This window comes from Anopheles aquasalis, chromosome 2, assembly GCF_943734665.1.
Source record: "Anopheles aquasalis chromosome 2, idAnoAquaMG_Q_19, whole genome shotgun sequence".
Lineage (NCBI taxonomy): Eukaryota > Metazoa > Arthropoda > Insecta > Diptera > Culicidae > Anopheles > Anopheles aquasalis.
Genome location: NC_064877.1, coordinates 20036909 through 20050000, shown reverse-complemented (window position 1 = coordinate 20050000; position 13092 = coordinate 20036909). Strand labels below are relative to the sequence as shown.

At 48.4% G+C, this 13092-nt stretch overlaps 1 protein-coding gene across 7 annotated transcripts in view; it reads right to left on the bottom strand.

The window, feature by feature from the left end:
- LOC126572635 (cell division cycle 7-related protein kinase) overlaps positions 1-9453 on the bottom strand; it is a 14164-nt gene extending 4711 nt beyond the window's left edge. Inside the window, exons 1-3 of one of the 7 annotated variants that reach the window (XM_050232098.1) lie at positions 9089-9453; positions 3811-8731; positions 90-3724 (exon numbers count right to left, since the gene is read on the bottom strand). In XM_050232098.1, the coding sequence (XP_050088055.1) occupies positions 90-339 (250 nt within the window). In that variant the 5' untranslated portion in view covers positions 340-3724; positions 3811-8731; positions 9089-9453. Of the gene's footprint in view, positions 1-89; positions 8732-9088 lie in introns of all 7 variants that reach the window. The other 6 variants (XM_050232096.1, XM_050232097.1, XM_050232092.1 and 3 more) reach the window with 6 other exon arrangements.
- Positions 9454-13092: the final 3639 nt, after the last annotated feature.

The window sequence follows — 13092 nt, the reverse complement described above, 5'->3', positions numbered from 1 at the left end:
GAATGTCGGGATAAAAAGAAAGAGAACGAAAATTAGTTTTATGATTCCTGAAGACGATGATCGTCATGGGAAGGGAGTCTGGTACATACCATCATCATTCGCTGGTGCTGCTGCTGCCGCTGAGACGGCTTTGGCCGCCTGTCGATCATCACACTCGATCACGGCGACAGCAGCAGGTGGTGGTGGAGGCATATTGACTACCAGACGTGGGGATTCCTCCTCCTCCTCCTCCTCCTCATCATCATCCTCTTCATTGTCCGTTTCCGGTGGTGAGTGCGGTGGTGGTTGTTGCTGATGCGACGACCACTGCTGCTGCTGCCGCTGACGAGTGACGTCCATTTTTATTTTTGCCAAAAATCCTTCAACCCTGGCACACCGCGCGTGTCACCTGTTGGCGTGCGTTTGCGCGCGTTGGACGTTGGACGATGGTTCGTGTTCGGTGACGATGACGCCTCCGTTACGAAGGGTTGATGTGTGGGGGAGTGTTTTTGAGAGAGAGAGAGTGTGTGTGTATGTGTATGTGTGTTTCTAGTAAGGAACGTGAGCTTTTGATTATCTTTTTCTTCACGAATATTTTTAAAGGTCACTAAGTGCACCGCGCGCAAATGGACAAGAAGTAGTGTAAGATGTCGTCCACCTTTGCCACACGTGCTCTCTCCCCTTTCTCTACCACTACCGTTTGCTACTTATTTTCTCGAGAGCCTCTCTTGGTGGTGTTGTTGTTGTTGCTGGTTGCTTTGTACTTTGCTTTTCGACAAACTCTTAACTCCCCTTCAAACAAAAAATTAAACAACTTAAATAAAACAAAACCGCGTGTTGCACACCGATTTGAAGATGTTGTTCGCACTCCTGCGTGTATATGAGTGTGTGAGGGTTGGCTTGTGCAACGGATTGTGCGACGGTATGAGATACGAGCGATGCGCGAGAGCAACTCGCGAGATGCGCTTCTGCCTTTGATTTTCTTTTTAGCTGACCGTTGCCACTGCACACAATCCACGATCTAGGACACCAAGAGAGTGCGTGTGAGAGGGAGAGGGAGAGAGAGAGAGAGTAGCGTACGAGCGAGACAAACGGGAATCAGCCAAGCCAGCACGTTTTTTGAATAGATTTTTTCCGTCGCTTTCTTTGAGAAAATGATGGATCCTTTTGATCCTATTTTCGTGTCCCGCGTGGTGCGTGCTATGATCGTAATGTTTCGCTTCTCTCAAAACTCACGATATGCTGGGCCTCCTTTTCCTTCTATCTCCTGCTCTTTCTCTCTAGTTTGCTCTCTCTCTCTCAGCGGATTCCTCGCGTTCCGTGTCACGCACGTGTGTGTTGCGCTTTTGGTGCCACCTTTTGCCTTGAGGTTATTGTTGTCATGAGCGATGGTGCGTTGTCGTCAGTTTTGATGCAGCTTAGTTTCACCTTGGACTATGTCGTCGAATAAATCCATACGACACCCAACAAATAACGGTTCGCAAGCACACACCCGACGTGGTTCACAGCGAAGCGCTAGCGATGCACTTCACCGTCATGACCTTCTCCGTTCGTAGACGACCGTAGGAAACTTAACAGAAACGCACAGCAGGCTGACTCGATGCTCGATTGTCGATGAATTAATATTACTTAACACAGCAGGCGTAACGCGAAACACGAAGAAAATGTGACACGAACGTTGACGGGCCTCTCCTTCCCCTGTGCAACTGCAACTCCGTTAATAATACTGGCTGATGCTGCTATGGCTGCAAGTGCGGTTGTGAACGTAAAGGGGCGATTATATGCTGTTGCTGCTGACCACCGAAAATCTGTAAAACGTTGTGTTCTCTCGCCAACAATCAACCATACACCACACCACTACCGTCGGGGGCACACTCTCAGCTGCTGCTGAATGTTGTTTTTGGTTTTGCTTGTTTTGTTCTTCGCTGGTGGGACACTCGGCCACTGCTGCTGCTGCTGTTTGTCGCCCTGCCACACACCACAGCTGACGACGGTAAGTGCAACGCCGTCTGCTCTCAAAAAACCAGCCCGTTCACCAATACGAACACATACGCCTGCTTCTGCGCACACACAGCGACTGTCAGTTGCGCTCGATTGCGTTTGTTGTTGGTGGTGCAGTTGCAGTGTTTGTTTTTATTGTTGTTGCCTTTCGTCGATGCTTCTGCCTCTCTGCTGCCTTCAATGGTGCGAAACGCGTAGAGACTGGCGCCGCGCGTGAGTATGTGGAGCGGCGTTCGATCGATGACTGCTTTTCCTTTGTCCTCGTGGGAATGAATGTGTTTTTTGAGGGGGCTGGGGTGATTTGGTTTATGCGATTGATAAAGAACGGTGACGGTTCGATGCGCTTCGAGATGCACCAATGGCGAATGGTGACGATGCGATGCGAGAGACCAAAATCCGAAACCAATATTTAAGTAGCTCGGACCATATGATAGCGCTTGTGCTGCGATGCACTTGCTGCTTAACTTTGCTAAATGATGCACGACGACGACGACGACGACGATAACGTGCTGCTGCAATTAAACGGCGCAAGAGCTAACCTCGCTCTACGGCGATGAAGGGTATCTTCGGGGGTTGTGCAAGCTGTGTGCGTATGTATGTGCTTGGTAGCGGCTGCGGAGTGGGGAGTAAGTTGCTCCACGAAAAGGAAACAGGCTTGGCGTTGAACAGGCGCACAAAAAAAAATCCGCTGGCAAGAAAGGAAGGAAGGAAAAGGCAAAAATCGCCACAACTCCGTCCTTCAAGGCCGTTTGGTGCTTATTTTAGCAACCGACCTCCCCCCAGGCGGCGGTTGTATTACTCGGTGATGGACACACGGCAGAGCTGGATGACGACGACGACGGAACGTCGCCTGGTTGCATCTGGGGTGATTGGAGCGCAGCAGCCCTGGCAGGTGGGGGGGTTTTCGATGGAGGCGCTCGGTGTGTAGCCGAATCGTGGATAAGAAGAAACGTTCCAGCGAAGACAAGCAGAGAAGCTCGACCAGCACCAGCACTACTTCACACTATACGCGATGATGCCCTCCTCCTGTAGACCTCGTGGTTTCGTCGTCGCAGAAAGCGATGATGATGATGGTGGCTGCTTGGATCCCGGGGGGTTATGTGTTTTGCATGAAATTGCACGGCTCCTCGCACTCACACGCGCGTAACTCGGGGTTGTCGCGGGGCTGGGTTGTTCACTTGTGCACCGCCATCGTATGTAACTGCTGTTGCTGCTGCTGCTGTTGCTGCTAAAAGCACATGTGGTTTCAAATTGGATGTCCGTAAAATCCTATCTGCTCGATCTGCATCATCATCTGGGGCACGGGGTGAAGCGAAACGAAATGAAAGCGATAGAGGCGAATAACCGAACCTTGAGGGCTTCTTGAGCAGGGACACGATGTGTCAATCTCAGCAGGTGTTGCACATGGTTTTGAAAAAAAAAAACACGGGAATATTTTCCACTTCCGGTGAGCGTAAGCGCTGAAAATGCAACCAAAGATTGGATGCACCACGAGGTTTGCTCGTTCGTTCGGGGGGCACAATGACTTCTCTTCCTTCGTTGCGTTCCACAATGCTCGCACTGTACAAAACCACGCGGTTTTCTCGGGAGTTGCTTACAACGAGCGAAGCATGATGATGATGCTGCTGCTGCTGCCGCTGCTGCTACGGGTATGGCTATGGCTGCTACGACGATGGTGATGCACGGTGCATGATGTGCTGAATGCGTGCGGCCGCGAGATGTGCTCTGATGGTCGACGAGACCACTGAGAGCGTGTGAGAGAGAGAGAGAGAGAGCTTCGAGTCTCGCACTGATGGGGGTGGCAATTTCCGGATAAGCTCCCCAACTCACAGGGAACTGCTGCTGCTCTCTAGGCGAGGGCCGCGTGTTTTCCACTTCCGTTGCACCACGTTTCCACGCCAGGTAGGAGCTTTTCGCGTTTTTACTCTCCCTCACCACGGGCTGTGATTTCTAGGCGGGTGGGATGCGCACACTTTTCCCGTTAGGTTAGCAGGGCCGAAGGAGGGGGAGCTTTCTCTATCTCGAATCTTTCGTTTGGCGCGAGGGTTGCACTTTGCGGGAGATCATCTGTTCATCGTTCTCGCGTGTTATCCGTGAATGTGGGGAAGGTTGGCTTCTTGGTTGTCGTCGGGGGTGGTGGCTAGCAGAGCGGCGTTTGCGTTGCGCTCTCCGTTCCGATTGAACTCACGATGGACTCTGGCGTGGTAATAAGGTGCAGCGCAGCAACACACTACACACTACGCTCGCGGGACGGTCCCAACACGACCGGGAGAGCTTCGAAGCTAGGAGATTGTCAATCGGCGCACGCCTCCCTGGATCTGCTCCTGTTGCCACTGTTGCCGCCGCTGCTGCTGCTGGTTATTGTTGTTGTTGCTGTACGCGAGATGTCTATGTCGTAAGGCCTATCGTTCTCTCTCCCTCGCCGGTCTGTCGGTATCGCTCTATCTCTTTTCGAATTTCTGCAAAGTGCGACACTCGCGTTACTAGGAGTTACGCCATGGTTACCTTACGCCGTCGTTTTGTGTGTGCCTCGCGAATCAGTTCAGTAAGGCCAACCAGTTCCCCGTTCTTTCCCCCCGCGTTCACCACCGGTTGTGCGATCGTTGGCTCTTTCTAGCACGTTCGCTGATTCTAGCGTTGCACGACAATAATGCAGTTAAGTACACAGACACATACGTCCACACGGTGGACAAGTGGGGACCATTGGCAAAAAAGGAGGAGGGTACCACACGCGAATGACCGATTGTAACCGCGATTACGCACTCGCTCACTGCAGCAGTACCGCCACCAACATCAGCAGCAGCTGCAGCAGCAGCAGCGGCAGACAGCAGTGCTTCAGGTGAAGATTGTGATAATGACGACCACGGGCACACCCGACGACGACGACGACGACGACGACGCTGGTTCGATCGATGATAATGAAGTGCACTGCCCTCAGCAAATGCAGCGCGTACACAGACTCACACACAAGCGACGATTTGATATGACGACAACCCGTCTGACCAGGCTCTATAGTGAGAAGACGGCTAATGAGCCTGCCGCTATAGTGAGAAGGAAGAAAAACGTCAAACACGAGATTCTCAGTATGGAGCTTGCTGCTGGCGGCCTTTCTCTCTGTGTGAGGCCGTTCGCTCCCGCAAAGAACGGTCCTCTCTCAGTATGGAGCTTCGCTGTTTAGCGAAATTCTCAGGGTGTGTGAGTCGCATGCTGCCGTTGATTCCCTGTGTGCCTGCGAGCGAGTGTGTACGCCACTCGCGGCGAACAGCTGTATGCTCTCGTATGGCGTGTATGATCGAGCGAGAGAGGGATATCGCTTGCCTTTTCTCGCATGGGACCGCGGCTTCGGAGACCGTTTCAAACTACTTTAGTTTTTATATGTTTTTCTCTAATAAAAAAAGGAATTTGAATGTAAAATTGTAGCTATTTAAATTGTTAATGATTTAGGTGTGATTTGGTACCAGATAATCGTTGGTTTGGCCTGTAAAAATGACGCATCAAGCTGCAGAAGTCGACTCAAAATCGTTTTCCAAAGTTCCTTTTTCATACATTTAGGCAAGAAATGTTGAGCCGGATGTTGATTGTATTTCTTAATCTTATCTAAACCTGTCCTATGTATGAGAAGCATTGTAGGACAATTCCTTCCTCAATCACATGTTGGCCGTGAAGTGGTTTGTAACTCTTTTACCCTCGTTCCGCAAGCTGATAGTAAAGATCTATACTTCTTGTACGAACGATGAGACAAAAGATAATAAAGCACTCCGATTCTACAAAAGTGTAACTCTTTTTTCTAAATTTGCTGAACATTCAGTCGCAGATTAAAATGCTTTGTTAAGGGGTTTTGTTTCCAAGCAAAAGTAATTGGGAAAGAACGATTCTATCGAGTGCACTACAGAAAAACGTTACATTCAATTTTCCCAAATCAACGCACTCTTCACTCTTGGCTTTGCCTTTGAGACCAGCCGGGCTGAAACAAAGGTTGCTTTACAGAATCAAAGAGGAATACGCAAGAGGAACAATAGAGACAACGTAATGCAATATTAGTAGTCTAACGAAACATCGATAGATGTACCTTAGCGGATAGAAACGGCTCATGAAATACTTCGGAACCAACGCTGTTAGCCTTTCGATTGCGCTCGGTTGTGTCTCCGTCTAGGAGTAACATGCATTAAACGGTTTATAATGCATTTGTAATTAATTACAAACACATTTACTTCCAAAGAATCCCAAAGACGAAAGGTTCTATCATGTAGAAGCGTCCGTTTGAATTTGTTATCGCTTTTTAATAGTGGTATTTGTGTTTTATATCCTGCCTGCTTGCAGACGATCGTACGTAAAACAGTCGGCAACTGCACTTTGTGCGTACCGTTTTGGGGTTGATATAAACTATTAGATGATATTTCAGAAGGCCAAGGCCAAGACCGCTCGTCGGTTGTATCACCTGATAAGAATATCGTCACCACTGAGCCAAACTTGTGCGGCCCTCGTTGATACAGCGGAATATGTCCTGTTTCAGAAATCGAGGATTGTTGAAGCCAGGATTGAATGGACGCCAATAAGTAAGATTACCTTTCACATCACAGACAACAGAGTGAGCAACCTAAAAACGTGGCTGCATCTGGATATTCTTAAATTGCAAGTGTTTCTTTACATCCCTTGGTTGCCTTTAGAACTAGCGAGATTTAAAACAATTCTGTGACTTGGCGCCGCTATTAAGCAATTTGGCACGGACCATTCTTAGTTGAGAAATGCTTTTCACGAGTTCAAAGACTGTTACCAGAAGTAGATACCGTTAGTGCAAAGCACACTGTTGTTGGAAACATTATTCTAAATAGCTCTGCTAAAGTAAACGTGCCGCCTATGAAGGATTAAGCGCAGCTCGGCGATGAATCTTTTGCTAAACGATCCTATTTCACAAACATATTCAGACCGTATAAAGCGGGATAGATTTGTGCAAGACACTTGATGCGCAATTTTAGGAAACCGAGACAGGAATTTTTACTATAATCATCAAGAATCACCCCGAAACGGAGGATGATATGGAAAGGAAGAACAGATATTTTTACTCGGGCCGCTCCCTTGCCAATAAATCGTCCTTGAGTTGCCGCTAACAGTTTGAGTGTAACAACGTTTTCCTGCATCCCTAATGGTACTTCTAGTTCTGGCAGCCAACCACGTTCCCGTTGATTATGTGTTACAATCGTTCCATGTAGTATTTCAGTGGCCAAGGCGTACAGCGTACCTTGCGTGGCCAAGCTTTACTGGTGAAGATCGTGGTTTTGATTGATGCCATGTACGATCCTTGACATGGCATGCATTTGATTTCAATGTAAACTGTGACTGATTGAGCAAGCAGACATTGCGTCTCTTTGCAGGAAAAAGGACATCTTTATGCGCCTCAATTTGATCCCGATTGCGGCTGCAGCACACCTGCGCGGTTCCAAAATGCCGACGTATTTCTACTGCTTTTCCCACCACCAATTACGCTACAGCTGCGGCTAGATATCGTGCCTGACTAACACGCAGTACCGTAAAACCTAATCCCATCGCAACGGGAAGCATAGCAAACCGCATCTCTTTACACGAGGGATCACCGTAGAGTGCGAGTTGATGATCGAACAAACATTCGCGAAAGGAGCACAAAGTGCAAAACCATTCATCATGTGTGCAGAGCACTCTCCGTTTCGCATATTCTTATTGATATGCATACTTATTGATTTCAAGTTGGTAAAATTGTGCACCGTGTTATTGTGCGTTTAAAGTGCTCCGCCACAAAGTTTGGTTCCGATCGCATCGACGAAAAACAACCACATCGGCAGGTAAGTATGGTTCTCTCAATAAATAATCGCCATGCATTAATCGTTCTCTCGAATAATTCCAGCCGCGAAACACCGATCACGACTACCATCACACAGACACCGACCCACGGCCCCACAGCCATGACCGAAGACGAAGTCGTTCCCTCTACAGAATAACAGCTGTAGCACAGAGCGAGGGAAAAAGGGGAAAGGAACACAGAGAGAAAAGAGAAGCGGGAAGAGAGAGAACCGGCCCGGCGGCCGACCATTCTCTTTTTTTTTGCTCTCAACCGCAGCCACGAGCCACCACGAGGCTGCTTCCTTTCTTTGAGCAGCTTCAGAAAAAGGTCGCAAGTTGGTAACAAAAACCTCCAGCCCCTTTGGTGAGAACGGGAAATGTGACCCACTTGCGACCTTTTTCCAAAGCACGTGCTCGGCTCGAATTTTGCTCGATTTTTTTTCCCCTGATTTGCTCGAATTATGGTCGATTGGGAAATAGCAAAATGATGCGACGGGCAAATCGTAGGTTGCTCCGTTGTAGCACAAGGTGGCCCGCGACCGCGTGCGCTTTTCGGGGTTATGAACGACGCGCAAACCACGCGGCTGGCTCGCTGATGACGCTAGCCTGCTGCGATCTCGCCTGTCAGATTGTTGTTGTTGCTGGTTGCTGGTGGCGGTGGCTGCGATGTGTGGGGGGGGAGCGCTCGTGTACCACCTTCTTCACTGACGTTTGCTCTCACCGAGCGATCCGATCGGCCGCCAAACAAAGGGAAAACGCGCTCTATCCGCTCTCCAGAACGCGAAGTAAGCGATTGCGGGAGCGCGCGCGCGTCACTCCTTCTCCCACTCTACCTCCACCACCACTCGTTGGCACTTGTTTTTGTTGTTGTTGTGTTGCGTGAAGATGGCGGCGATGTTCTCGAGCTAGGGTGCTGCTGCTGCTGCTGCTGCTGCTGCTGTCGGTTAGGGGGAAACAGGGCGAAAGGCAGGGCGAGGGGGCGAGAGAGAAAAAAGAATGGTAAAACCGTGCGCTTCACCGTGAGGTGCGTGAGCGAATGGAGCAAACAAACAACTCGTGTTCGGTGGAAAAACGGACGGAAAACGTGGTGGAAAACGGCCAGTACAGGGAAGGGCGGCATAGAAAAAAACGCGATAGAAGAAGCGCCGGGAGTGTGCGCCGTGGGAAACAACACACGCATCATTAAAAAGGCTGCCTCGCTTTGAAACGGGCGGGGGGGGGTGTGCGGGGGGGGGGGGGGGAATGCGAGATTTTCTTTGATACGCGGCACGCGGATAAAGAAAAACTGACTCACCGATCACCGGTCCACGGGAGGTGGTTTTAGGGGGAATTTTTACCACTTCCTCCGATAAACTTTAACAAAATAACGGCATCAGCGGTACACGCAATCACCGGACGCACATACACTCACGCACACGTACACAGATAGGCACACAAACAAGCGCTGCGGACACGGGTCGCTACAGCAGCAGAAGCTTCCAGGCGCTGGGAAATTGTTCCTCGGATTTACAAACAGAAAAGCACGCGGTCGGTCACGGAGTTTCCGCTTTTCCTTCGCTCCAGCTGCAGGGTGGCCGCTAGTTTGGGAAGAGCCACACGCAAAACACACGTTGTGGCCGGCTGCCGAGATCGACAATACGGGAATACACGGGACGCAGAAGCCTTTGCCCTGCACGATAGCGTTAATCGATTCGAACGCGCGCGCGCGCACACGCACACAAACAACGGCGTTTGGGGGGGGGGGCAGGCGTCGAGGCGGGAGCGGTGGCGGTCTTTTGTTAGGAAAAATGCGCTTTCTCGCTCCTCTCTCTCTCGCCTCCTTTACGTGGGTGGTGGCGCTTAGAAATGGGACAGAGCGAGAGAGGCCTCCTGCGGAAGCGCAGCTGGAGAAAGCGAGACGGTATGAGTTGTCAATGAGTCGTTGATCTTCTCAGCTGTTTTTTGAGAGAAATTGACGTCCGGAGAGTCTGTGTGTGAGAGAAAGAGAGATATGCGTGTGTATGGGTGTGCGATGGACGCGTTGTTTACCGTTCTTTGTTTTCCCTTATGGTACAAAATCACCCCCCCCCTCTCGCACTCGGCTCACAAGTACTCGCCATTCAACGAAAAGAGGAAGTTGTTTTGCCTTCTCGCTCTTCCGCTTCTCGTGCGTTCTCACTTGTACTCACGCAACCTTCTGCCACATCTGTCATAGCAAAACCAGTGTTTAACCCGAACAGCAAAATTGTATGGGCGAGTTGGCGAATTCGTTCGATTTTCAAACACAAGCCGGCGATACACGAAGCGTAAACTCTCGTGTAAACTCAGAATGTAATGCCAAAAAGTTTACATTTGCCGTTTACACGGTTTAAAAAAGATTATAGGTCCACGGAGCATAAATCCTAGCGTAAACGCTGTTTGCAATGATTTGCCTCATTATATTTCCTGTTTGTGGTTTGCATTCATAGTGAGTGATCATTACTAGCGTTTTTAATCTTTTTCTTCGGAAAAAAGATCCTATTTTTCTCACAAAAGTCCATAAAAGTTCAGTGTAATTCGGATTACACGTCTCAACCCGGTCATGTAAACATGTTCAAGTGTAAATTAATTTTATATTTACGCTTGAGTTTACGCTTCATGTATCGCCGGCTTAAATATAAAATTAATTTACACTTGAACATGTTTACATGACCGGGTTGAGACGTGTAATCCGAATTACACTGAACTTTTATGGACTTTTGTGAGAAAAATAGGATCTTTTTTCCGAAGAAAAAGATTAAAAACGCTAGTAATGATCACTCACTATTAATACAAACCACAAACAGGAAATATACTCAGGCAAATCGATTGCAAACAGCGTTTACGCTAGGATTTATGCTCCGTGGACCTATAATCTTTTTTACACCGTGTAAACGGCAAATGTAAACTTTTTGGCATTACATTCTGAGTTTACACGAGAGTTTACGCTTCATGTATCGCCGGCTTTTGACATAAGTATAATCTTTTTGGCATTACACTCTGAGTTTATACGAGAGTTTACGCTTCGTGTATTCCTACCTTATGGCGCGCGCCCCTGTTAATCCCTTAACAGGAGAGAGAAAATGTGGTTTGTCAACGGGGTAGTTTCGAAAACAATAAACAATTCAAAATGACAGTTTGAAGTAAAAAAACTGTGAATTAACTTGATTTTTTCGGTATAAAAACGACTTAGGTGCTTATTCTGTAACTTTCGATTACGATGGCCTCAGGCGTTCGATTCATTTGGTTCATTTTGTGTTCATTTGGTGTTCACGATCGCCTGCATGTCGAGTGCATTTTTGTGGTCGACAGCTGGCGTTCTGTTTACATCGAGCATCGAGCATCTGAAAAACAGTTATAGCGTCCTGATTGTGCATCAATAATTTCTTTCTGCTAATCGTATACTATTATTACAAAGGTTAAGTCGTTTTTATACCGAAAAAAACAAGTTAATTAACAGTTTTTTTACTTCAAACTGTCATTTTGAATTGTTTATTGTTTTCGAAACGTTTCGAAATTCGCATGAATCATCGAACGCCAGAGGCCATCGTAATCGAAAGTTACAGAATAAGCACCTTAACCTTTGTAATAATAGTATACGATTAGCAAGAAGAAATAATTGATGCACAATCAGGACGCTATGACTGTTTTTCAGATTAAACCGTTCCGATCGATGCTCGATGTAAACAAAACGCCAGCTGTCGATCACAAAAATGCACTCGACAGTAGGCGATCGTGAACACCAAAATGAACACAAAATGAACCAAATGAATCATCGCCTAGAGGCCATCGAAATCGCCTGGTACAGAATAACCACCAAAAAGTTTGTCATAGGGGTACTTCGTATGGGTATTTGTTGCCAGGGCTGGTCGAAAATTTCTTAAATTCGAGCACAGGTTTTGCTGATCGGGTAAGAGTGAGCGAGAAATCCGAGGAAGAGAAGGGAGAAAACATACACCGACCTACGACAACGTAAAAAGATATCGGCAGAAATTTGATAAAGCGCTACGTGAAAACCCAGGACAGGCCCTTTTCCATCGGCGGCGCTCGTACGGGCAACACGTTCCATATTCCGTAAGTATGCAGCGACCATTAACGATTAACGATGTGCATGCGGCTGACATGGATTTTATTTCCATGTATGTTGCGTGACCTCTTGCCGCAATAGTCACAGATTACCGTTGTATCAGGTGGTGGTCCTCCTCGTTGCACAGTGGCCTGGGGACCACCTGTGGGGACTGATGGCCCCTCAGGTCCGTCCGAGGCGAGGACCACGAGGTGGTGTGGTTTTGTGCATGTGGCCTACATGAACTTTGTGTCCATGCATGCTGGGGGCCCACTGTAGGGACTGATGACTCTCCACTACACTCACTACATCAGTGTGGCTGGTATGCTGGAAGAATGATAAGAGAATGTGCTACGGCTAGCTGCTGTTGATACATCGGATGCTGTCCTAGTGGAATCTCGCCATATTGCACCTCGTCGTCGCACTGTGACTCACTTACCTTTCCTGAAGAAGTCGAACTGCGCTATGCAGTTCTTCATATTTCTTGGTAGCTAGAACTGCATCTGTCGCGCTGGAGCTCGCGACAGCCTTTAATTCGGCCACATCGTCCGGGATGCTTATCTGCTGCAGCGTCGCTCTCTACAGCATCGGGAGCCCAATGTTTTACTTATGTTATTCTTCGCTGCTTCGGTCGAGGTTGAGTTGATCCTTGACAGTCTTCAGTGATGAACGAACATCTTCCGGGCAGTTTCTATCTTCTCTTCTTCGGCGTGGCTGGTAAGTGTGATGGAATCGTTTGCGATTCCGCTAAGACTGCAATGGTCAATTGTACCAGCAGCACCTAACCTCACATTTTCTTTAACCTTACTTTCAGGATTTATTTTTCGCTGTGAGCAAAAATCAGTAACGGTTACACTCATCAGTCAAACCCCGTTACGACACTCATCTGTTTGTTTTTATGCATGCGGCTGCAATGAATTTTAAGCCCATGTGTGTTGCGTAACGTCCTGCCACAATAATCGCATGTTACCGTGGTGGGGACTGATCCGTCCGAGGCGAGGGGCCCCTCAGGTCCGTCCGAGGCGAGACCCCCCAACAGCTGGCGATGGCGACCAGCTGCATCGATCTCACACGCCCTGTAAGAGTTTCACTGTTTAATTAATGTTGGGTTACAAAAATCAGTAACGGTTACACTCATCAGCCAAACCCCGTTACGACACTCACCTGTTTGATGCTTATCTGCTGCATCGTCGCTCTCTACAGCATCGGGAGCCCAATGTTTTACTTATGTTATT